Here is a 26,973-nt window from a genome sequence, read left to right as displayed (position 1 = left end):
ACGGATATTTGGTTGTAAAGGAATTTTGACAATTAAGGAAGTGAAGGTGTTAACAAGAAAGAGGCTGATACAATTATTGAGTTAGATGATGGGTGATGTAATTGAGGGGAATTTCAATTCTAGAAATAAAAATAAATAATAGTGATTGGAAATGTTCTTAATTTTAAGTTCTTACAAACTCTAAAAAGAAAAACAATTATTGGAAATATCTGACAATAATTCGTAGCAGTAGAATATAGAGAAAGAGCACTTTGAAACGGCAAGTTCTCAACTTGCGTTTTTTTCCGAAAGTGTTAACATTCTTCTAAGATCGAGAATGCCAACCCATGAAGTCTCCCGTCTCCACTCTAAAGCTCTTACCTTTAACCATGTCATACTACGCCAGTTCATCAAAGCAGTTTCGCTCTCAAAGGAACACCTTTTCCCTTCTCTTTCTCCTCACCTACAAGGAAAGAGAAAGAAAGAAAGCATCGCGCTGTTTTCCTAGTTCGTAATCTTTCTTTAAAAGGAGAGGATTTGGGAGGTTCTTTTCCTGGCGGGCACATTCCGGCGTTTTTGCCCCCGAGAACACTTGGAATCAATAGCATAGTATATTGCGGCTAATGGTTGGTTATTGTTGATCAATTGAAGCCGAACAGCACTCCAACTTGGTGCTAGCTGTCAATCGGTTTCTCGTTTAGAGCTTGCTCGAGTCAACGACCGTGTTTGTATCCTACATCGAGTTTCAACGGGATAGAAAGAATGGCTAAGAGGAAAATAGGGATTAAACAAAAGGTTAATTGTTGTGGGCGAAAGTTTGACCGATTTTAAGTGAGACCAATTCGGTAATCTGCCCATAAAAAAAAGGAATTGTCCCATCTAAATATTAAAGTTTATACATTATATAATTATATATGTCTATATAAATTTATGATACGTGATTGGAAACATTTATTGACCAACATATCTTAACATATCCTAACAAATGTTTATCCAAGCATCAGAATCATCATAATTCCGCCCCTGTAATGATTTTCCAGATTTGATTACTTTAAGGTACTTATTAGAAGCAAATCAAAACTATAAAGAATAATTGATATCCACGCAATTGTTTATCCTTTATTGCTTTCTATTACTTTTGTATATCTTTTCATGGCAAATTTCAAACAAATAGTTCTTTAAGAAACTTATTTTGATTATATACTTAAATGCTTTGTAAGTATACATTGCTAATTCAGTTTAGGTTATCATCGTTCCCGAGAAGTAAGCGTTATGGTGAGGGCGCGCTCTTTAACGTAGAGTAGATTGAGTCATGGTTGTAGGGTTACATAGAGGGGAAACTTCGCACCTGTCTACTGGTGCCCTGTATGAGACAAGATGGCGGGAACAAGCTTTGTCGTATTCCGCTCCTTATCTGAAAAGAGAGACGGAGTTGAAAAAGAAGAAGAAGAAAAAAAACTCTCGAACTAGGACACCAGCCCACCAACGGTGGTTCTACAAATTTACATTTGGTTTTAAATTCTCTGATTGACAACGCGAGGTTGACTTATCCTAGTTTGCAGTTCGGATTGTGCAAGCGGGGACGGCTAATGCTATGGTAGACAGAGCGTTAGACTGGTAACGGATACTCAGACCAGATTCACCAATAACCTCATTTTTAGATGGGGCTTTAATATGATTTCAATGTGCTTTTGAATGATGCTGATAATTAGCTGGAGGGTCCGTTCCAAGCTTTCCAACAAAAGTTGTCCTCGATCTTTAGGGGGGCCTCGTGAATCCATTCCGTATGCGAAGCAGCGCATGGCGGTGTGCCACTCGAGATCGAGAAAAGAGAGAGATAGGGAGAAAGAAAGAGGGACTAGAGATACGCGGTCAACGGCCAAGCGAGAGAAGTCGCCGTTTGATTCCGGAAAGAAAGCAGCCATTTCATGGAGCACCACGAAAGAAGCCCTTGAGAAACTGATCTCCGTACCGGCGGGCCGGGAGCGGGCCAGGCGGAAGCGGTAATGGCTCTTTAAGTGACAAACGGGCGCGTGATGTGCGCAGTAATGGCGATCAAGGAGCGTAATGCGTTTTAACACCTGAAAGTGAGACGGGTGAAGAGGGTAGGTGACGGTGTCTCTACGCTCTCATCCCTCCTCTCTACACCGGGGCCCCTCTCTTGGCTTGCAGCCATGCGCGGACCGCCACTCTCACCGCAACCCTCTCAAAGACTAGACGCCATCTTGAATCTATCTTCTTTATTATCGAGCCTTCTCCGATTTACATCTAACCCGTTCCGCCTATTGAAGAATACGATGCTTCGATAACGTGGATGAAATGCCAAAGTACCGAAGCCGTTCTCATATTTTATTTATTTTCACACTCTTTAAGCGCGAGTCGAGATTTAATTGAAATGCACCTAAGACTACTTAGTGTCCTATATCCCTTTCTCTTTTCTCTGGTAATAGTATATGTATATAACTGTAATGTGTGCTGAACGGAGGGGAGTATTTAATACTGGTGATATTAGAAAGGCGGCTGTTTGCTTTATGTTACCACTGAAAGGAGACGCGATCTGCCAAAGAAAACTACCTTACGGTCGGGATTTTATCTTGATCAATAGAAATCTGGGAGCAGAAATCGGATGAGTGGCACACTCCGATTACCCGCTCACACCTGCAGAAAAGACATGGTAATGATTGTAGAGGTTTAACACCTTCAGAACATAAGCAGAAGGTGACCTGGGGTCGAGCTCAGCAGCCGAAATAAATGGATTTGCCTGGGTAAACATTTACAGCCAAGTCGGTGTGCCATTGTCATGGCGTCTTTCACACACATGAGAAAGGAGGGCATTGTAGAAATGCGATCATTCGCCCCAAATGTGGAGGCAAGCCAGCAACCACCCTTCACTATTCTTCTTTCTCTTCGTCTTCCTTTCATTTTCAAAACCTTGTGATGTTTTTTCTTCTCCCTCCTCCAGCTCTTGCTCCTAATCTGCCCGTTTTCATCACCCTACTACCATGACCACCACCATCCTTTCCTGCACCCCTTACTAAGCTCATTTGCCTCTCTAACTACCCCGCGTAATACCCTTTCAATAATGATTAAGGTTCTCACCCCTATTTTCTTCCCTACTCACTGTCTATATCTTGATAATATTTTTTGTACCCACCCCACCCCTCAGTTTACCCACTCCCGAATGATTAAAGAAGTTCCGATTCTTCAGCCATCTGATTCCTTCTCACTTTGTCTCTAAACTTTATTTTTCCTACCTTTCTCTTGTTCAGCCTCCTCCATCCTAAAAAGTGCATCGACTTTAGATTTAGCGGATTTCGAGACACCGTGTTTCCCCCAACCTGCCAACCGTCTCTTCCCAAGAGTGCAAAACCTACCCCCTTCTTTCAATTGGCACGACCCCTCTATTGAAACCCCGCTCCTCAACAAATCATTTTTCGGCTAATAACAAATTACAAAAATAAACGATGTCAATCTGTTGAGAGGGGAGGTTAGAGCCGAGTGAAAGAATGAAAAGAGGTAAAGTACTTCTGATGCTCTGCGCATACATTTGCTCAAGAAATATTTGCCCATGACCTATTTTATGAGTCACGATTTAAAGGGGGAATGTGAAAGGTATGAAGTGAAGGAAAAATTACGATTCAAGGTAAATTGAAGTAAAAAGAAAATAATAATCTTTGCCATAAACTGGAGAACGTTGCAAAATAGAGAGCATGAGTAGGTAAATACTTGTATGAATGCAAAATTATGTTCAAAATCTACAGCTACCTCAGATACTTTTATCGTTTTTATCCTTGTCAAGGAAGGAAACATTTGTTTATATTCCGATGAAGGCAAGTCTAGGAACTACATGTATTAATGTGACGGCATTAATGATGTACTTCGTATTTAACATCGATAATGTGGATCATTTTAGGGTTCAATGAGGATCTTTCTTCTTGAAATTGGCAACTTTAATAATTACTGTCAATAATTATAATGCCGTACTTTTTCAGTGAGAGGAGATTGGGTAAATACATGCACAAGGCATTTTTTGTCGATAGTCTTTTATATGCCATTTTGCATGGAAACAATAATATTCATCTCAAACGAAAACATCGTTTTTGATTTTTCAGTTTAATGCCGTTTTTTCTTGTTTCCATACCATTTTCCTTTAGATTCCTGGAGTGAAATTGGTGGTGACACAATATCGATGTGCCTACATATCAATTTACAATTATTTGTTTCTGCTTTCCCTATACTTATCTTGTTTATCCTTTCTATTTCTGTCTCGCTTATTATGAACACAGTCAATTGTTGTGTTATGCAGGTTATAAATCACCATTATTATTATTTCACTTCCTTTATCATTTTCATTTACTGATCTTTTATCGGATGATTTTTTAATTTATCTTTAATCGGAAAAAATATTGGTAGTCTTTTTTGTTTTAGATCCAAGAGGATATCTTTAGATAGGATATCTATATACAAATTAAGTCAGTATGCATATTACCCTAACGTAGAAACATTATTTGAAAATAATTTGAATATGCATGAAATTTTATGAAGCAGCTTAGAATGTGTTAGTATATACAAAGCAAATGGAGAATATAGAAACAAACGGACGCGCAAGAAAAGATGAAGAAAAAGCTTAATGTATTTCACTAACCTTTATACCAGTGTATGTAATAAATGGAATTCTTAAATAATTTGCAAAGGAAGTTTGTTGACGATAACGGATGCTATGTAAGAGAATGATCATAGGTTTTTGTTCATTGGTTGTAGAATAGATAGAGAATTTAGCGTTGAATCCCTCCGGCTTGTTTATCTATTTCTTTATATATGTTTATATATTTGTGTTTGCTGGAGACTCCGTATAATTATTTCCCCCGAAGAAGATTTTATAGAAACGATGCCAGCGGGTATCTATGTAGGACACGACTCCAATGTTTTAGGTCAACGTAATCGTCTTCTCTCTCCCTTCAAAACCACTTCCCATGCGGTTAGCTGGTTGTTTTTCAGCTCCTGTTTTCACATTCTCGCTTTTCTGTTGTTGAGTTTCGCAGGCGAGCCGTAATCTCGGTCTCAAGTACCCAACGAGGCGCTCGTCGAGCAGGACAGTGAGTGGTCATCGATGTCGGATCAGTCAACTCCCGGCGGGTATCCCGGGCGACCCTTCCAGTCCCCGTCGGTCCCCGCTCACATACGACCGCAGCCCAAGTCGTCTGCATAATTATTGCTCGTCAAGGGCTCTAAAAATAAATTTCCCGCGCTGTGATCGGCTCTCGTGGTCTCATCTAATACACATTAGGCGAAATCGAAGAGACGTGAAGAGATGTGAAGTTGCGCCAAAACTTGTTTTGCCTGAATGTAGAATATTGGGGATGGTAAAGGGATAATCGTCATATTTCATACTGAATTATCAATGCCGTTGACACTTAGGGACCTTGCTAGAATAATACTAACTTTGTTTACCCAGGGAAGCCTCATCAGCATCAATACCGTTCTTCTCGAGGGCCCTGCAACTGTTATTACTCTAGTAATTGCCAGGTACTCATTTATACACGGGTGGAGAGTGACAAAATGTAGATTAATGTCTTGCCGAAGGACGTTAGTGTCTGGCCGGGTTTCGAGCCCGCAATCCTTGGATTTGGAGTCAATTGAGTGGACCACTATACCACGACACCTCCACTGAAGGTCATCTCAAACCTTACAAAGTGACTAAAGAATTTAATTATTACAGTAAGCAAAGATATCCACAGACGGCAGAAGCATTTAGATGTATTCCTGTTGTATTTTTTTCCTATATCTAATTGTAGCATTTATCCTGGATTTCTTCTGTTTCCATCATATTCTATTGCATAGTTTTCCAAGATTGATAGTGACCAAGTCATGAATATTGAAATACACAATTACAGCTTGTCACAACTTGTAGGTTGATTTATAATTATTTCAGAAGGGCCCAGTTCTCGAAACAATGAAACGAAAATGAGTCTCCAATACCTCCTACTACATCTACTTACTATCTGAATACGCCATCTGAATGGACTTTAATGTAAATGCTAATCACGTTGATGCCTTTTAGATAAATCGATGGCAAAGTATCATACATTTAGTCCCATATACCGCTACCCGTCACGCCCGTGACAGTGCCAGTGTACATTTATTTATAGACATATACGCAACCTTTCCCTGTAACTTTTCCCCGGTTTATTTCACACTGATACGAACGCATGACCTGGGCCCCATTTTACAAAACTTGTCATCAGTGACAAATGACAATTGTTGTTATAAGCTAGTAAGATCCTTGATTTTTTTTTGGGGGGGGGGGGGGACGTGCCCCCCCCCCCCCCCGTGGCTACGTTCCTGCCAATACCAATCCTGCCAAAAATGTGCTACATGATCAAATTTTTCCCGTCGCATCCACACAGTTTCTTTCACAATGCAATCACTTAACCAGGGGGCGTTTCATAAAACTTGTCATTAGTGACAAATGACAGTTTTTTATATAATCTATTGACATCCTTGCTTCTGATCGGTTATCAACAGATATGTCACTGATATTTGTCATTGAAAAAAAGCTTTGTGAAACGGGCCCCAGAACTTTATTTAATGGACTGAATGATCTGCTCCTCTTCACCATGCACAATTCATCAGCCTAACCTCTGCTTCTGTCGTGCTCAAAGGCTATCGCCTTAGGTCTGTCCTCCTCCCCTCTAGGTAAGGTAAGGTGTAACCTGCGCTCATGTAGGTTTAGCTCTGACCCCTTCCCTTTCAACTGAATGTTCCACTCTTGCCACTCCTTGAACGAGATACTCACCCCCCCCCCCCCCCATTTCAAAGGAGTTTAACAACACGCTTCACTTGCTTCTGTCATGCCTAAAGGTTGTCGTCTTAGCTTCGACCTCCTCTCCTTTAGTTAACGTGTAGCCTGCGCTCTTATAGCCTTAGCTCCGACTCGTACCCTTTTAAGGATTGAACGAACTGTTCTCACTTCAAAGGAGTTAAACATCATGTCTTACTTAGGCCTCTGGCATGCATTATGCCCTCTATAGCTCCAACCCCCATCCCTTCATCAGGTTCATAAGCACAAACTCATTCTAGAGGATGCAGCTCGGGGGTTGGGGCTTTCATAAGGGTTCTGTTACCAATTCACCTGTGCCTCGCGCTTAAATTCTTTTATAATTAAGATTCTCATTAATCAACTTTTTGTGTGGCCCGAGGGGGGGGGGGGGTGGGGGACTTGAATAAATTCAAGAACCGCTACTGCTTAGGAGTAGCCTGCGCTCCTGGATACTTAGCTCTGCATGACCCCTCCCCTTTAAAGGATTGAACCCCGCGCTGTTCGAGCTCCTCCCCGCCGTCGTCTTGAATCAATATTCAGGAGACGATGTCACGACTCGTGTATCACAAGCCAGATCGATGGGTGAAGAGGGCATTCAATGGGGCTCAACCCGGGAGGTCGAGTGCTCGAAATATGGGCACGAACAAAACCTCAGCGTCGAGTGCAACGAGTGTATGCCCCCACGAGGCCTTAGTCTCTACGTTGCCTGAGACAAGACGAAGAAGACCCGTCGCTAGATGAGGAGGAGATGAGATGAGGGGTGAGGGGTGAGGGTGTGGTGTTGAGGGGTGCAGTGAGAACGAGGTCTTAGTAGCGATATACCCTCACGTCGCTAACACCTTGTTTGGGGCCTTATACGTCGCCTTTTTAAATTTGCGATCATTACAAAGACGTATTACGTAATTTGAACGTGATTGATATGTGATATACAATATGATTTTTTTATTAATCCCCTGGGTTGATTTTTCGCCAGTAGTTGAAATTTATTTCCATCATCATGACAATATATACAAAGATAAAATATGGAATTTCATAACATGTAATAATATCAAAATTACATATAAATAGACATAACAGCATTCAAAATCTAAAGAAAATATGAAGGTTTAAACCATAGCACAAATGGAAAATGGTGCATCCGTAAAAGCCAGTAAGGCTTGAAAATTGAATGCACCAGGCGCAGAAGTAAAAATAACATATACTTGAAGAAAAGAAAGAAAAAAAGAAGAAAAAAAAGGGGGGAGTATTAGTATTAGAGGTGTGGTCTTAAAATAATATATGTGTTATAAAGAGAGAGAAGATGTTTCTTGTAAAGTCTTTTGAATGGATTATTAAATCCGACAGACTGTAAAAATGGAGGTAGGGAAATCCTCATTTTTTTACCAACATAACGGTGAGATCGGTCAGTATAATGGACGAAGCATTCCAATGATGGAATATATCAGCAGTTCTTGTGTAGTGGGTATAGACCGCATTGTTGAGACTAAATAGGTGCATAAGGTTTGGAGGTAGTGAGTTTTAGCTATCGTGTTCACTGTGCGTGTTGCTTGAGACAAGATGAAGGGGGTCCGTTACTAGAGGGGGAAGGGGTGAGAGGCAGGCGCGGATACAGGATTTCTTAGGGGAGGGGGCCCAACTTTTTTTTTTTTTTTGCTTCCGAAAATTTGAAAATCGTGCCGGCCGCTCAGTGGGGGGGGGGGGGGGGGGGGGGGGGGGTAGTGAGGGTCCTCGGAGCGTCAGGGGGGGGGGGTAGTGAGCACTATTTTTTTTTTGGTCCTCGAAAATTTAAAAATTTACACCCCCCTCCCCCTTGAGCGTCAGGGGGGGGGGCCCAACCCCCCAAAAAAGGTAAAAATCATGTATTTTTACATGATTTTTCCCCTGGATCCGCCACTGGGGTGAGGCCGTCTGGAGGTAAGGGGTGCAGGGATGAATGGCGTGGTGTCACACCCCTGTGACAACTACTGTACCCCAAGAGGTTTTAACAGCTGCAGACGTCCTCACGTCTCTACAAGTTTAGACACGATAAAGACGGTCCGTTGCTAGATGGGGAGAGAGTGTGGGGTGTGGTATCCCCGTATTGTAACTGTTTGGAGACAGAAAAGCCGTTTACTCATAAAGTTGTACACAGAATTATCGCTCTCCTGCCTGAAAACAGAATATTACATCTAAGGGGCTTTAGTAGCGATAGTAATATCCTCGCGTTTCTACGTTGCTTGACACAGGATAAAGATGGGTCGTCGTCACTGGCGTACTGATGGCTAGTCCGGAAAATGGCCTATTTAATTTTGATTTCCACCAAACCAACACTAGCTACCTCGCCGAAGATGGCGTGATCATTGAATTATAGGACACCGGTTCTCCGGCGGCCTGAATCAAGTGTGTAGGAAATATAAAGAACTGCAGATTCTGGACTAACTGATGGGGGGGGGGGGGGGGGGAGCTCCTCCCAAAAAATCCAAACGTGGTTTACTTCTAATTAGATACCAATGATTTACAAATGTTGCTGAAATGCAGGGGCGTAAATCCGTGCCGAGGAGTGGGGGGATGATCGGCGATAGCCATCACATACTAGCAGGAGCACACGCCCACACTAATTTACGCAAGCGCGCGCGATCGCGCACGCACAAACACACACACGCACACACACACACACGCACACGCACACGCTCGCTCATTAGGGGTGTGTGGGTGATAGGCTTACCGCGCGAAGCGCGGAAGCTTAGACGTTTCCTTTAATTATTAGTAAAAGAAGACGATTTATTGTACCGTTCTCTACTGTTAACCCTTGTCTGAATGAATCCCCCCTCCCCTCCCGCGCGAAGCGCGAAAGCTTTGGCGTTTCATTAAATTATTATAAAAAGGAGCCGATTTGCTGTACCGTTCTCGACTGTAAATTCTTGTCTGATATCAGTTTCCCCCTCCCCCCTCCCCTTTAGCGTTTTTTGGCGTTTCATTAAATTATAAGATAAAGTAGACGATTTGTTAAACCGTGCTCGACCCTTAATCTTTGTCTGAATTCGGTTTACCCCTCCCGCGCAAAGCGCAGAAGTTTTGACGTTTCATTAAATTATTAGAGAGAGCAGACGATTCGTTGTACTGTTTTCGACTCTTAATAAGCCCTATTTATCTTAATTCATTTTCCCCCTCTCGTGCGAAGCGCGGAAGCCTTGACGTTTCCTTAAAATATTAGGGAAAGCAGACGATTGGGCGTACTGTTCTCGACTCTTAATTCTCGTCTGAATTCAGTTTCCCATCCCGCGCGAAGCGCGAAAAGCTTAGACGTTTGATTTAATTATTATAGGAAGAAGACGATTCGTTGCACCGTTTTCGACTCTTAATAAGCCCTATTGATCTGCATTCAGTTTCCCCCACTCGCGCGAAGCGCGGAAGCCTTGACGTTTCCTTAAACTATTAGAGAAAGCAGACGATTGAGTATACTGTTTTCGACTCTTAATTCTCGTCTGAATTCAGTTTCCCCTTTCCGCGCGAAACGCGAAAAGCTTAGACGTTTGATTTAATTATTATAGAAAGAAGACGATTCGTTGCACCGTTTTCGACTCTTAATAAGCCCTATTTATCTGAACTCATTTTCCCCCTCTCGCGCGAAGCGCGGAAGCCTTGACGTTTCCTTATCGTGACATACTGTATACGTGTAGGCTATACATAAACAAAATAACTTATTTCTCATGTATTATGCTGCAATTGAAACAATCACATTTTTTCTACTTCTTCTTCTTCCTTTTTTTTCCTCTCTTTTTTTGTTTGTTGGTAATATCAGGGGGAGATGATTGTACAGGCCATCCCCCCTACTTCAAACCAGGGGGATGCAGCCCCCCATCCCCCGGGATTTACGCCCCTGCTGAAATGACATGATTTTTCGGGGATTTTTTTTCTTAATTTGTTGTAAATTATACTCGTTTCTTTCTCTCTGCCCCCCATAAACAATTTGTGCTCATTACACCACTAGCCGTCGTGAGAAGGAAAAGGGGCGAGGGTTGCTGGGCGCGAGGGGTATTGTGTCGAGGGATGCAGTGTCACACCCCTGTTACAACGAGCGTATACCCCCCCCCCCCCCCCCCCCAACGAGTCCTAAGCTTATCGGTGATACGTCCTCATGTTTCTACGTTGCTTGACTCAAGATTAAGATGGGCCGTCGTGAAGAGGGGGAAGATGTAAAGGATGCGTGGTGAGGGGTGTATACCAGTAGCGTACGCGGGATTTTTTCAAGGGGGGGGGGTAACATTTTTAAATCGGGCCGAAAATTTCGCGACGAATCAGCTGAATAAGCGGGGGGGGGGGGGGGAGGTAAGAGGACACTTTTTTTTCTCGAAATTTTAAAATTTGACATTTTGCTCCGTTGGGGGGGGGGGGGGGTAAGGTCACCTTTTTTGGTCAGCCATTGGCATAATGGGGGGGGGGGTGCTCCAAAATACACATATTAAAAAACTGAAGTACGCGCCTGGTGTATACATTCATAAATGATCCTCACGTCGCTGTGTACAATGTCGCTTAAGACGACGAAGAGGGCCTGTAGCACACCTGTATTTGAAAATGAAATTCGGAAATGTATCGTTTGATAATTTATTTATTAAGTTTCTGCTTCTTGGAAAAAAATGGCAAATTTTTTCTAACACCTCCCATTCCAGATTTTGAGCGTATGTATTGTAATATTATGCTTTTAAAAAAAGTATTAAATTGCCTGCATTTTAAAAAAAGAGTAATTGTTTGGTATGTAAAAAAAAAATATAGTAGAATGTAACTCAAAGAAGAAGAAGAACAACAACAACAACAACAATCATCCATTGTCATCATCTTGACGGAGAAACGTCGCTTGTATAGATGGCGCTCTTTTACAGATTTGTTTACAGTGACAGTCTATATTTCCTCGGAGCGGGGTAAAAAGGTTTGCCGACTTTCGAAGCCATACAGCTTTCTGGCATGTTGATATCTTTTTCTCTCCTCTCTCTCTCTCTCTCTCTCTCTCTCTCTCTCTCTCTCTCGCGCGCGCTCTCTCTCTCTCTTTCTCTCTTGCTCTTGAGTGAATTTAGAGGTGTCCGGCAAGAAAATGGACAAACAATATGTGCGTAGTCCTCTCCTGGAACCTAAAGAATTCTGAACTATGAAGGAGTTTGCGGGACAAAGTTTATCTATATATCCGGTCCTCCTCTTTCTCCTCTTTTGTCCTCTTCTTATTTTTCCCTTTTTTCTTCCTCTTCTTCTTTTCCCTCTTCTACTTTCCTTCTGTTTCTTCTTCTTCTTCTTCTTCTTTTTCTGCTTTATCTTCTTCTTCTTCTCATGTTCTTCATCTACTACTACTACTACTACTACTACTACTACTACTACTACTACTACTCCTACTACTACTACTCCTACTAATACTACTAATACTACTACTTCTACTACTACTACTACTACTACTACTACTATACTACTGCTACTTCTGTAGATATGAATCATGTTAATGAAAATGTCGTTGATTTCCTTTACCAGAAGTTAACTCACAAACTGCTTTATAGTTCATTAAATGTTTTATACTGAAACAAAAAGGCCATCGCAAGATTAATCCCCATTGGTGCTGGTGAAAATTGCGCGCTCAGTTTCTATCATCATGCTCTTAATTCCTACATACTTCCTACATTTGTTATATACACTTCATCCCTTTTCTTTTGTATAATCTTGTCCATATTGTTCATAATCCTACCCTTGTGCTTCTATACTGCGTCTTATATGCTGATACCTGTTCTCTTTAGAAGTCTCCGTAGACACAACACTTGTTTTTTTTTTAATCGTGTGTTAATTTGTTATAACACTATTTGTTAAAAGTCCACACTCTACAAGTCATGCTTTTTAGTGGATCCCTCCATTTTCACTTTAAATATAAATATACAGCAAAATTTACATTTTTCTTCTTGATTTAGATCGAATGATATTATTATTTTATAATTCCTTGTAACTTGATTAAGAATAATATGAATAATGTTTTTTGTTATGAAGAGAACAATAACATGTACACTTGTATAACTACTTTTGTATACTTTGTAAAGGGTTGTTTGTAATTGATTTATTGTATACAATTTGTATCTTTCTGGTTGAAAAATGAAATACAAATTTGAACGTGAACTTTGAACTTGAACTAGCCACCAGTCTTCTGTGATTCCTACGTTCCTTGTATCCATCAACAACAAAAAAGATCATGATCTTGTCTGGAGATGGCGCTAGACCTTTTCGGGGCACTAAAGAGGCCAAAATACACCCCCCCCCTCCTCTTCTCATGCACCGAATATAAATATATAATGACCAGCAACATCAATATATTTGGAAGGAGGGAACCTGCACAATATTGTGTATTAAACTTGTTCTAATAACATGCCTTGGTTTATACTTTGACTGGATAAAAGAAAGAAGGGATTGTAAACTGGGTTCCTCTTTTCTGACTTTGTAAGATTGCATGTGATTGTAAGATTGTAAGATTTGTTTGACTCTATCGACCCCCTCTCAGGGTATGAGAGTACAAACACATTTACAATATAGTATCAATATAGCAATAGTATAACAATGATAAACATGTGATAATATGAACAATGATAATCCTAATATGAAAGCTGACAAACATGTGATAATATGAACAAAAATAAACATGTGATATATGAATAATAATTATTATGTGATAATAATTATGAACAATTAAACATATTTACAAATTCAAATTCAAGTTCAAATTTATTTGTCTTTCTTCAAACATGAATGTAATACAATTTAACAAATGTATAACATGCAAAGTATATAAGAGGAACACTTATAAGAATCAAGTTCATATAATGCATTTACATGAGAAAACAAAAGAAGAAAAGACGAGGAGATTAAAGCTTAGCTTGTAGAGGTCAGGTCCCTCAAAAACAATAACATATAGACAACAACAACAAGAACAGCCTGGTTATATATAGATTAATACAAGAAATGTTCATCAAAGGCGCTAAAGTACTAAAGCAAATAACTATAAACTATGACCAGATTATAAACATGGTTTAACTGAGTAATAAAAAACGGGTGGGGAGAAGAAACTATATACAAAAGGGGGCGATAAGAGCGATAATAACGTGGGATATAGAAATGGAGAGAGGGGGCGGCAGTGGGAAAGAGAGAGAGAAAGGGGGGGGAAGAAAGAAAATGGATATACTTTCACTGTAAACTGAAAGCTAGCTACAGGCGAGAAAAAGAAAGGAAAAGGAAAAGGTAAGTCGGCAGTTGCTATACAGTACGTAGTAAATTGAAGAATGGATTACGTTCAAATATAAATCACGACAGTATAGATTAAGAAACAACCAAGTAATTATTCAATAAGTACAACTGCAGTTTACGTTTGAAGACAGATATTTACTGACAGAATGGCTAATGCTTGAGTCAATCTGCGTGCTGTTGTCCGTGGTAGAATGGTGGACTGGGCCGTGAAGTCAGATGTATATCCTACAGTGGCCAGCCTGTTACGTAATCGTAGAATCAGGAATTTCCCGACCTTGTTCGTTTTGCAAGTCATATTATGCAGCTCCATACAAACACAGTGGAAATAGGCTAAGTGGAATATGAAATGTGTGATCAGAATAACTAATATGCTCCTTTCAATTATTTTTTTACAAATACAGAGACAGCTAACCTATTTTATTAAAATGAAAAAATGAAATTAGATTCTCAACACTTCGACTCAGGTAAATATTGACAACCAAAAAGTGATGTAGGAAAGGGAAGCTTGGATGCTAGAGAAGATTGCTACTAGCTCAACTGCAAAACCATAATATTCTAGCCAGGCGCGGATCCAGGATTTCTTAGGGGAGGGGGCCCAAGTTTTTTTGTTTTTTTTGCTCCCGAAAATTTGAAAATCGCGCCGGCCGAAAAGTCGCTCAGTTGGGGGGGGGGGAGGGGGTACAGAGCACAATTTTTTTTTTTTTTTTTTTTTTTTTTTTTTTTTTTTTTTTGCTCCCGAAAATTTGAAAAACGCGCCGGCCAAAAATTCGCACCAAAAATTCAATTTGCACCCCCCCCTTGAGCGCCAGGGGGGGGGGGGGCCCAACCCCTCAAAAAGGTAAAAATCACGTGATTTTACATGATTTTTTTCTCAAGGGGGGGGGCCGGGCCCCCCGGGCCCCCCCCCCCCCCCCTGGATCCGCCACTGATTCTAGCATTGCAGGGTCATCGGCTATCTTAAATAAATCTCTTCTGAAGTTCTAGAAATAGTAGAATGTGAGACGTGGAAGTAATGATGTGGAGCTGTTTGATTTGTTATGTAATGATGGCTTATAAGTTTACATTGCATTCTAATCAGTGCAGTATTGAGAATCCTGTACTAGTATAAAGGTCACTCAGACTTGCTACACCTACTATAGTACTACAGTACATGTACATGAATTCATTTAGTCACTCGATGTCTATGAAGTGAACACCTAATTGTCTGAGGCTGCAGTACCTAATTGTAAGTAAGTATGTATTGTGTTAAGTGCATTACAATTAGAAAGAAATAATTACCTTATTGAGAATTCTTGAGAATACTGCTTGCATATACTGATTATACTTAATGTTGTACTTTATTCAGTCAACCTTAAAAACTTCACAAATTCTTGGCATCAAGAGAAATTTTCATTGGACCAGCATTTGCAGGATTGACCGACACATAACTCTTGTGGCATTGCTCTGCATCAATATCCTGAACCAAATTCTTATCTTCAACCTTGGACCCAACACTCTCGGGACTCCCCCTCAAGCGCGTAGCCAGGATTTTATTTTAGGGGGGTGGTAGTGAGCACGCAAAACATGCGAAGCGCGCTCCCAGGAGGGGGGGGGGGGTGTGGGTGCAGGGAGGGGGAGTTTCATTGACATTGACGATTCATAAATTATTAGAGAAAGAAGAAGATTCTCTTCTTTTTTTTTTTTCTTTTTTTTTTTGGGGGGGGGGCGGCGAGCGCCCCCTGGCTACGCACCTGCTCCATCTAACCATAACCCTCACTATAAACCTAAACCTACCCCAAACACAATTGCAACCATAACTCTAACCTTATATCTTTGGCAAAATAAATGCCCGGAGCAATTGATGTCCGAGCATATAGGTCGCAGCATCCTTTGAATATCGATCTGCCCAAGTAGGACTATTTTCATCCAATATCTGTTTTTCTTGTTTTGGTAGGGACCTTTGAGAGACTGATTTCATCATCATGATTGACCTGCTAGGAGATTCGAGCCTGGTACAGGTCAACGGTTTGACCATCACAGTCACACTAGGTGTAGTGGCTATCTCCCTGGCCCTTTGGACAATGGTCAGACCTAGGAACTTCCCTCCTGGACCGAGAGGACTTCCTATTGTTGGGAGCCTCTTCTGTAAGTGTATTCAACCCTTCAAGTAAATTATGTATAATATAAGGCTTAGTGGTAGAGAAATGGTGGCGTTACCAGGAGGTCCTGGGTTCAAAACTAAGTCAGAGTACCCTAGCTGGACAATTAAAAAGAGCACTTGCAAGAAAAAAAAAGAAATACAATGAAATCTCACTTTTAAAGAGTACATTTTTAAAAAGATGCTTCTATCTACCACAAACATTTAACTTTAGATGTAGAATAATTTTGGTTTAAAGGTGACCTCTTTGTAGGGGCATTTTATATAAATGATTATTGATCACTTTACACGTATGGTTCCTATGGATGACACTTTGAGTCAGTTTGAATGTATAATTTTTAAAAATGAATTCATTTGAAATTAATAAATTTGAATATTTCAGCATTGAACGACAACCTGGAGAAGATTTTTACTGGCTGGATCAAACAGTACGGTGATATTTTTGGTTTTAAGCTTGGTGAACACTGGATGGTCGTCTTAAATCATCAAGAGATCATCAAAGAAGCTCTTCTCAAGCAAAGTGTCCAATTTGCAGGTCGTCCAAGATCCCCCTCAGGTGTGTACATGTAGCTCTGCAGTTGTCTACCATATTAATGGAGGGGAACAGTCAAATCATAATGATATTGATTTCACATTTATATAGCACTTAAGTTACATATTGTTTCTATTAAATCACTTTACAGTTACACACTCAACTTACATATTAAATGAAGAAAACTGTATGCAGTCAAAATGGCACTGGGAGTATATGGAAATAAAATACAAAAATATATGGTGGAATTTTACATAGTAAAAATTACAAATTACAAAATTAATAATTGCATGAGAAATATTTTGAAAAATTCTATTGGAAAAAATTGTAGAAAAAAATAAAATAAACATGTACAGGCAATATGTAGAAAAAGAAATCATCCACATTTCAGCCAGCATTCTGTGGGTCAAAATTAAAGGAGTATGAAGAAAATAAAGGAGAACTTAAAACTCCCATATACAGAACACAAGTCGGACTTGGATTCTGTTACACACGCCCTTTTCTGTGCGAGTGCTTGCATGCATGTACGGATGCATTTGCTAGTCTGTTCACAAGTCATTTTCACATTTTATATTGAGATTGTATTTCAACATGCAATCTTTTCAGAAGTCAAATTTGAAGCGGGTTACTTTGAATGTACATAGCAAACATACAAGTTCTTCTTTTTTGCTAACATATGTATGTCATAAGGGTCGAATTTGCCAAGAGTATTGCACCTGTACAAGGAGGTTGTAATGTTTTCATAAAGGAATGTTCTTCTCTTTAAATAAATCCAGCTGAGTGGATGACTGACGGGTACAAAGACATTGCTTTTGGAATGTACGGCGAAACCTGGAAACTCCACCGTAAACTAGGTCACACATCCTTGAGGTCAGTATGTCACAAGCATTCTGTACATTTCAAATATTTTTCAAAGGCATATAAAGTTTTGATAATCCACAAGTAATTATTTACCATTAATAATTTCTTTTATGAAGATTATACTTGATGAATGGCATGATACATGTATTTTCAATTGAAAGAAGATGCATTATTTTTCTTTGAGTCGAACAATGTAATAATGAATGAGATATGGGGGGGGGGGGGGTAGAATTCTTTATTTTGTGTAATCCTTCTCTTTTTGTAAAAAAATTAAGTACAATCATATCTTTTATTTGTCTGTAAGCTCTTATCCAAAATATTGTTTCCTCCTTTTTTGTGATTCTTCTACAATTGTATTTATGGGTTGCCTTGCTTATTTAATAGTTGAATGAGGTACATGTATGTTATTTGTGCAAATTTCTCCAAAAATATGTCTATGGTAGCATATAATACCAAAGGACACAACTGTGATGACTTTTTAATTTTTTTTATAACCTTGGACGTACCTCTGTAGATTGATATCTTGTCAACATGGGTGAGTTAAGTTGCAGGGACTTGAACCCTGTACCTTGTGACTCATGGTCCAGTGACTTATCCACTAGACCACAACATTTCTACCTTGTTGTTTCAGGCACTTTGCTACAGGGGAAGCTCTTCAGAAGCTACTCTCAACCACCTTTCCCAAGCTTGAAGTTGAGGTTGCCAAGACAGCAGGCAAGCCAGTGGACCCTAAGAACATAATCTCGCTGCTCTTGAACAACGTCCTTTCTGAGATGTGCTTCGGAAAAAGGTTTGCTATCAATAGATATTGTCTAAAAATAAGGAAAATGAATTGAGAGTATCAGTACTTTAGGGGAGGGCACAAACCAGTTTTAAAAACACTGTAGGTTTGTTGCAGTAATTTTAAGCAAAATATTCAATTTGATAGTACTGTCAGACATTAGATTACGACTGTCAGAGATTACAACACTTGTCTTTCTTTTATATATTTTTTCCTCAGTGCATAGTGATGTATTAATGTGCTAATTTAGTGATGTGGTACTGCAGCTTTATTGTCATTATTCAGCACCGGAGAAGGTGTGTGTATGTGTGTGTTTGTGTTGAGGGGGGGGGGGGGTTCCACACAGACACGCTATTATTTTTTTTTTCCCCTCTGCCCATTGTCCAGTCTCTCTCTCACATTGTTTTTTCTTTTCTCTTCATTGTCCAATAGGTTTGAGATGCATGACCCTAAAGTCCTGGAGTTTATAAAGCTGAATGACGAGATGAACGCAGAGATAGGCATGGGGTTCCCTGAGGATGTATTCTCCATTCTGCAATATGTCCCTTACAAAAAGCGTGATATCATCCGTGGATTTATGAACAAAATTAAGGAGTTAGTCATCGAGCAGATAGGAGATCATAAAGAGACACATACACAAGGTAAACCTCATCTCAATTCTCCCTACCACAGAGAGCAATATACATTCCCATAATGCATTGCCCCTCAGCTACCTTAGTGATTTTGTCAGACATTTTAAAGAATTTCCGGTTATATACAGCAGGGTCACATATTTGAAGATACCGAAGGTCTACATCTTTATTAAATTTACATCATAAGAGATTTAGGCAGAAATATTTTCCCATGTTTAGTCCTGTTGACAGCGAAGTGTGAGTCTAATACTTTGTGGCCTGTTTTGACTGGAAGTTCATGTGACTAAAAAATCCTGGCTAATTCGCTATAAAAAGTAGAGCGTCGCTTACGTTGGCTTGTTTTCAGCTATATGCGATAGGGAGAATTTAAGATCAGTAGGTTGATATTGTCTGTTGAGAGCCAGATGGGCCTTAACGATGTGTTAATGTGTAAGAGTTAATGCCCTTCTGGCTTTAAACAGACATTATTCCAGACCTCAGACACATTCTTTGCTAGGTGATAGATCATTTGCTGCTTTCAATTTGTTCTAGGTTGTAGGTTGTGGAACAGTCTCCCTAAATCACCATAATTCTGTGACTGAATGAACACTTTCTCTTTGGCTTTCCCTAAAACAGTAGACTATCAGCGTGTTTCCACAGAAAACATCGACACAGTATTATCCGTGTCATACCATGTCATACCGTGTCAGTTTTCCTGTGGAAACACAAGCGTGTCGGGTCGAGTCGACCGAGATGCGGATTATCAGATCCAACTCTGGGAGGTGGATCTTGACGTGTCGACCCCAACGAACTCCCTGTAAAACCTCTGTGGAAACACACAGCGACAAACCGTGTCTGGCGGAGCATCAGAGTGCGCGAAGCCCCAATCACCACTGCACAGACCTGCCAACCAGTACAATTTAGTCATATTTAGTACCATTTTTAGAAGCAAATACGACAGTACGATTTTCCTCAATAAAATACGATTTTCAAAAAACTAATTTTGTTTGTTGTTGGTATTTTGTGTGTGTGTGTGTGTGTGCCATTTTCAATGCATGCCCATTCTGTCCTATAAAGCATCTCAACAATTTCGGTGTTAAGACACCTTCTTTTTCTTGCAATGATTTTTTTCTATAGGAAATTGTATTTTTTGTCTTTGTTTATTATTTACGATCGGATGTTCACTTTCTGTCTTTCTATCTTTACTTCACTGCTCTACCCACCTCTGCCTACCCACGTTGGTCCTCTTCAACTCTCTTGCTCTGTCGCCATCTTCATCGTACAAAAACGTATTTCAAGTACCTAATTATCCAACTTAAGCTGTAATGAATTTAGTTTATCATTACTGTAAATGTCTATGATTATGATTATTTCTTTTTTGTAAATTGATCTCTGTAAATTTTTACCAGTGAAAAACAAATTTCTGAATTGCTCCCCTTGCTACGAGAAATCCTGGGGGACGTTTCACACAACTTGTCATTAGTGACAAATGACAGTTTTTGTTATAAGCTACTGAAATCCTTGCTTCTGATTGGTTATCAGCAGATTTGTCACTGATTTTTGTAATTTGTCATTGAAAAAAGGCTTTGTGAAACGGGCCCCTGCTCCATTGGAAAATAAAGACTAAATTTCAATTTATTTGATATTGCAGGTGAAGTGACCGATATCTATCATCTGTTACTAGATGCACAAGAGAAAGCTATGGCAGAGGATAGCAACATGGAGAAACTAAGTGATGAACATCTCCTCTGGACTATTATGGATATTTTCAGTGGTAAATGTGATCAATGTGTGCTCAGTGATTGCCATGCATGATAATCTTTATGTATTACGTGACTCTGCTATCGCCTCCCCCTTGTTTTCTTTTGATGCTTGCTTTCCTCTCACTTCAGAACCTTTGGTGATTCTTTTTCTCCTTTTTTTTTAACCACCCAAGTGAGTGGATATCCCATTGAATTATACGTCATTAAATCGCTGAGTTTTGTAAAGGATGTTGTTTGTTGTTTAAGTTGATGTACTCTTTAATTCTTCTACCACTTGGTCCTTTCCTTACTCTCTCATGGATCACAGATTCTCTACTCTTCTTTTTTAAAACATTGACAAGAATTACAGGGCCATCAGGAAGAATAGTTTAAATTCTGGTGAGCCTACCGTGTATATTTAAAATCATATTGCTATTATTACTAGAAGTAAAAGTAGTAGCAGCAGTAGTAGTATCTTATCTTAAAGAGCTGGTTTCTGATTTTGTCTTTTCTCTTTAGCTGGTATCCAAACCTCAACAGATACTCTCTACTGGGCATTGGCATTAATGACCGAACACCCTGAGATCGCAGACCGGGTCAGGAAGGAAATTGACGATGTGATCGGAGGCGACCGCATCCCCGTCATCGAAGATCGCGGGAGCCTGCCATACGCCGAAGCCACGCTATATGAGGTGTTGCGTTATTCTTCCATAGCACCTATCCTTCTTCCTCATGCCACTACGTGTGATACTACCTTGAGTGAGTACTGTATTTTATTTGTATGCCTTCGCTACAAAGTAGCCGGAGGCATTATGTTTTTGGGTTGTCCATCTGTACGTCCCATTCTCGTGATCGCGTTATCTCAAGAACGCGATTGATGGATTACCACCAAACTTAAGTCATGTATGTATCTTGCAGAGCCAATGAACTGATTAGATTTTGGGGTCACAAAGTCAAAGGTCACAGGGCCAAAACTAGTCAATTATAATTTTGAACAGCTAGTAACCATCCCTTATTTTGTAAGAGGGAAATATACATGACCGTGTGGGTTTGAGTCATCGGGGAGTGGACATGGATGGTCTGCTTGTCCGCCTGCCTGTCCGTCTGGGCTGGAGTCTCCGGGTTGCGTACTTGGGGGAGTTTCGAATCCATGACACACACAGCGTCTCGCCGACAGCACACCCCACTCATGGATTCGAAACTCCCCCAAGTCCAAACCCGGAGACTCCAGCCCAGACTGATAGGCAGACGGACGAGCAGACTATCCATGTCCACTCCCGGATGACTCAAGCCCACACGGTCATGTATATTTCCCCGACGTCCGTACCCCGGTGACTTAAGCTCACGCACGCCAGCTATTCTCCACTCCTGACGACGGATAGTCAACCTGTTCGAAACGTCGAGCCACTTCCGCCACTCATCCTCTCCAAGCGCTATAGTTCTCCTTAAAACTATAAGCTAAGAAAGCCTACTGTATAACCCTCTTCTTCTTTTGTGAATCGATTTGAGAGGACTGGTGTTTAATATATTGAATAAGCTGTACAAATATCTAATTTTCTCATGTTTATGTCATGGTGTAAAACGAAAAACAAAAATAAATATCCTTGATATATTATGTATGCATTTAAACTTTGTTCAATTTCCTCTATATTTGTAATCTTTAAATTCTACAAGGCCTTCCACAAAGACAGTCTTAAAACTGAAATACCCTGTTTAAATATAAAGAATAAGCAAATGAATAGATCAAATAAAATCATTCAAACAGTCATTCATCCAACCTAACAATCAATCACTTGATCAATGATTTTTTGTAAATGTTTCTCTTGATCCCAGGGGGTCATGCCATCCCTAAAGGTACTACGGTCATGATGAATGTTTACTCCATGCACTTTGATCCTCGAGAGTGGAAAGATCCAGAGAACTTCTGCCCAGGTAGGTCCTAAAACACTCCCCTTCTCTCCCTTCCCTACCACCACACTGTTCACTTTGACATTTCAGAATGGACCACTGCAATGCATGTACATGTGTATCAGTTCCCTTCCATACCGTGACCGTTGAACTTTACCAGCTGCTACTCAGCCCCCTCCCCTTCCCTCTTAATCGGGTTTCTTCCCCCAAGACTTTAAAGTCATTACAGAGCACCTTAAAGATAAAGACCAGTTGTGGTCATGCGATTGCATTGTGAAAGAAACGTTGTGGAATCGATCAGAAAAGGTTGATCATCTAGCATATAAGTATTGGTGTGTACTGCAAGGTTCTGGAATCATCAAAACGATGAGAAATTTGGCCCAGTCTTCGTAGAGTTACAAGAACTGTACACAGAAAGATGTATATGGGACTGTAGGCACACCTGCGTGACACATGCATTTATCTCTCACACACCAATAGATAAACTAATTTACCAAATATATCAATTAGTAGGCGGTTTCCCTGCAAAATTGTTATCATCATGTATTAGTCAAAACATATTCTTTCACATGATTGGTAATAAGAGCTTCCATTTCATTTTTTTAAATTGGGGCGTTTCCAATACTGGTCTTTACCTTTAAGCAGTAAGTTTGTGATTTAAAAAGGTAGAAATGCAATTCTCGAAATCATTCATTCTTTTTTATCCTTTTTCTCCAGAGCATTTCCTTGCTGAAAATGGCAAAGTGCGTGATCATCCTCCCAGCTTCCTTCCATTTGGAGCTGGCCGTAGAGTCTGTCTGGGTGAAGCCGTGGCCAAGGCTGATCTCTTCCTTATCTTCACCTGGTTCATGCAGAACTACACCTTCAGCAAGGTGACCTTATGACCTCAGACTCTTGACCACTTTTACGTTTGCTTTTGAAAATTAGATTTGCAATTTTCGCAATTTTGGTCAGCATGCATTGTGTATTTTCCCAAAAAGACATAGACAACAGAAAAATGGCACATTTCTTTTCTAATGCAAAAAGATCATTACTTTGTGTGAAACATTTGAGAATTTGCCTTTTGATCACTCATTCCATTAACTTTTAAAAAGGTTTAGGTAATGTACGAGATGTTATTACAAGAGGTTATGTAACGTACAAGGGGTTAGGTAATGTACAAGAGTTTAGGTAATGTACATGTATGTTTTTGAGTGGACTAGAATGGCATGAACGTCCACTGATCATGCGTGTCTATGGCAAGCCGTTTTAACATGTATTCCTATTTCTTGATATCAAGAATTACCATTGCTTTACACAGAAAATCATTTCTTGATATCAAGAATCCAATTCTTTATATCAATAAATAGGAATAAATGTTAAAACTGCTTGCCATGGACTGGCATGATCAGTGGACATTCTCGTCCACTCAATCTAAAAAGTCCCTATTATCAATGTGTACAACAAAGACCTACTGCATGCATTTCTTCATACATGTACATCAAAATCAGTCCAACCATTCTGCTTTTTAGCAGCCAGAAAATATCATACAAGAGTAAGTTTGTTAGCTGGACAGAATAAGGAACCTCAAACTATAATACATTCATTCTTTTTGCTCCAAATTCTGTTTTCCAATATCTCCTTGTAGTAGGTAATACATGTAGTATATATATTTGATAACTTTTTGAGCTCAAGGCTTATCTACCACAATGTCATCAACCATCCTCAACCAAAGATAACCTGGGGGTGTTTCATAAAGATTCTAAGTCGTACTTAACTCTGAGTTGGACTTAAATATTATGGAGAGTCATTTGTAGCCTTATAATGAAATATATTAAAAAGCATTAATTCAAATCTTTTAGACTTTTCATAAATTCCACATTTAGAACATGAAACCTCCTTCATGATACAAAATATGAAAGATTTGAATCAACATTTTATACCTTTTAAAATAATTTTTACATAATATTTTCAAAGATGCTAATGGCTTTCCATAATTGTTAAGTCCAACTTAGAGATAAGTTCAACTTAAGATATTTGTGAAACACCCCCATATTAACTGACTATATAGCTGTCATTCTGTGTCGTTCATTGCTTATTCTCCATCTTCTGTTCCGATTCCATGCTGCCTCTGCAGGTTCCTGGCAAGGAAAGTGAGAGTCTGACCAACATGATCCCCATGTCTGCTGCAGGGAGGCTTCTGGTACCCTACGAGATCATGATCAACAAGCGAGAGTAGACACCAGGGGTGTTGCACAAAGCTTGTCATCAGTGACAAATGACAGTTTTTGTTATAAGCTACTGAAATCCTTGCTTCTGATTGGTTATCAGCAGGTTTGTCACTGATTTTTGTCACTTGTCATTGAAAAAGAGCTTTGTGAAACAGGTCCCAGGACGCATAATTGGTTGGACGTTGCATGCTCTGCAGATAATTAACCATATGAAAATTTACCCTAAACTAAATATAGCACTGCTTTTTGATGCATAATCATTAATTCCAGCTTCTATGGTAGTCTTTTATTCATCATCTAGAGCACCTGAAAAATTAAGAATCGAAGAGTAAATGGTTTTCATGAGATTTTGTCTTTGTGTGTGTGTGTGCATGGGCTTTGTTGTTGTTGTTGTTTGTTTGTGCTGCCAAGTGATTGATGGAAATTAGATGAGCCTTTCTGTTGATACTTTTGGAAATGTCCCAGTTTACCATTAAACAAGCTAAGGCAATTGAAAAGTGAAGAATTAATAAGTATTGTTTCCAGAATTTACTTCATCTATATGTCGTCAAGTGATGGTAAAACACAACTACTTGTTAAAATTCTTTTGAAACACTGGAAAAATACATAAGTCATGCATAAACCAAGTAGGCAATTTCTTTTGAACCGTGCTAAATTTTATTTGAGATGTAAAGGTAAAATACTTTGTACTGTTGGCAGTATACCATTGTATAAGCAGTGTCTCCTATTTTTTAAGAATACCCTCCCTATTCTAACCCAGCTGTTTACACAATGGATCAGAATTCACTGCACTGTTTATACTTTAGACTATAAGCTAGCCCTGAACAAACTACACTCCCCGATTTAGAGCTGACACATGGTAATCCATGCTAAATTCATCTTCTAATTATTACCTGTAAAGCAACCTACATGTATAAAATGTATTGCTTAATGCTAATGCATTCATATCAAGAAAATGAGAGAATACTTACAGTGTAGTTCATATAGATTTATTTAAAAAAAAGAATTGTATCCTTTCTCACATCTTTATGTAGATTATATGTCTACAGTGTATTTGTAATTGATTATTGCTCAATACATGCAGTGAAAATTTATTTAAAATACAACATGTATATACATTTATCTACAATATGCTATTGTTTGTATCTGCACAAGTATCCTTTTCTGTAAAGTGTGCTGGGATAAACTATTGTACAATCGCATTCAACAAATAGTTATCTTTAAGTGATGTGTGCTCTTTTTATATGTTTCTGTTTCTCTATACTCTATAGTATATATATACTCTAAGGTAGTCTACATCCATGTATTACAGTATACTATATTCATGTTGTGCCTTTCATGTTGATAAGAAGTCTAAGAGATATGGAATATCTTCTATGCTTTTAAAGCCCCACTGCACTACTTATAGCTACTTGCGCCCTCTATATAGCAAACAATGCCTAATTGGTGACCATTAGTCGCCAATGGTCCCCTTTTTTCTTATGGTAATTGAGAGCTGATTTGATGAGATAACCACCTGTCAGTGACCATGCAGGGAGGTTTAATACCACCTGGCCAAACTAGTGCAGAGGGGCTTTAAGTGTCTGTCTTACAAGTTAACTTTACCCCCATATTTGGTGTCATATATAATTTCATGGTGAGAGGACTGTTTTTGTTTTTTTGTAGTGTATCTTCATCATGATATTGGTGAATATGTTGTTAATTTGGGTCAGATGTCAAGTTTTAATGAATAAAATGCAATGTGTAAGATGAATAATTGTAAAGTTATGAATTGAAGTTCTTTAGTTATAGAGTAGAATAGCATTTTTCACTCTTATCTTTGTACAAGTACTTAATACATATTGATAATTTCAACCAAGAACTAGCAATATTTTTCATGCACTTTTGCTCAAAACCTCTGATAACAATACATTCTTCAATTTTATATATGAACGGTACATATAGTTTTATCATCATTCTATCATGTAAACAATTTTTAGTCTTAATGTTCCTGAGAAATAATGCATTTTAATGATTTTAAAATGATTTTGGTCGTACTGACCAGTATAATCAAGCATTAGAACTGTGAACCGATTGCCATTGAAATGATATGTACGAATGGTGTAAATTTTATATTTCTATATTTTATATGTGTGTTTATTCCTTTGAAA

General features: G+C 39.3%; 1 protein-coding gene across 2 annotated transcripts; it reads left to right on the top strand.

Annotated features, from left to right (window-relative positions):
• The first annotated feature begins 15,184 nt into the window (after positions 1–15,184).
• LOC579395 (steroid 17-alpha-hydroxylase/17,20 lyase) lies at positions 15,185–25,837 on the top strand. Of its 2 annotated transcripts, none has more exons than XM_030979892.1 (11): positions 15,185–15,266; positions 15,975–16,165; positions 16,561–16,734; positions 17,487–17,580; positions 18,203–18,361; positions 18,785–18,993; positions 20,615–20,737; positions 21,225–21,464; positions 22,539–22,637; positions 23,331–23,485; positions 24,730–25,837. In XM_030979892.1, the coding sequence occupies exons 2-11, from the start codon at positions 16,003–16,005 to the stop codon at positions 24,829–24,831; spliced, it is 1,518 nt and encodes a 505-aa protein (XP_030835752.1). In that variant the 5' UTR covers positions 15,185–15,266; positions 15,975–16,002; the 3' UTR covers positions 24,832–25,837. The 2 variants fall into 2 exon arrangements, with proteins under 2 accessions (XP_030835752.1, XP_030835751.1); XM_030979891.1 differs by having other exon boundaries at positions 15,193–15,270.
• Positions 25,838–26,973: the final 1,136 nt, after the last annotated feature.

Source organism: Strongylocentrotus purpuratus, unplaced genomic scaffold (genome assembly GCF_000002235.5).
Source record: "Strongylocentrotus purpuratus isolate Spur 01 unplaced genomic scaffold, Spur_5.0 spur5_scaffold_10, whole genome shotgun sequence".
In the NCBI taxonomy this organism is placed as follows: domain Eukaryota; kingdom Metazoa; phylum Echinodermata; class Echinoidea; order Camarodonta; family Strongylocentrotidae; genus Strongylocentrotus; species Strongylocentrotus purpuratus.
Note: the sequence above shows the minus strand (reverse complement) of the source record. Positions and strands in the feature narration are given on the sequence as shown.

What these genes read in the sequence shown, in the direction of transcription:
- LOC579395 (XM_030979892.1), top strand. Translation starts at nt 16,003, where the DNA reads ATGATTGACCTGCTAGGAGATTCGAGCCTGGTACAGGTCAACGGTTTG. An exon ending in TACGTGTGATACTACCTTGA is followed by an intron (nt 21,465 to 22,538) that starts GTGAGTACTGTA and finishes TCTTGATCCCAG; the next exon opens with GGGGTCATGCCATCCCTAAA. An exon ending in AGAACTACACCTTCAGCAAG is followed by an intron (nt 23,486 to 24,729) that starts GTGACCTTATGA and finishes CTGCCTCTGCAG; the next exon opens with GTTCCTGGCAAGGAAAGTGA.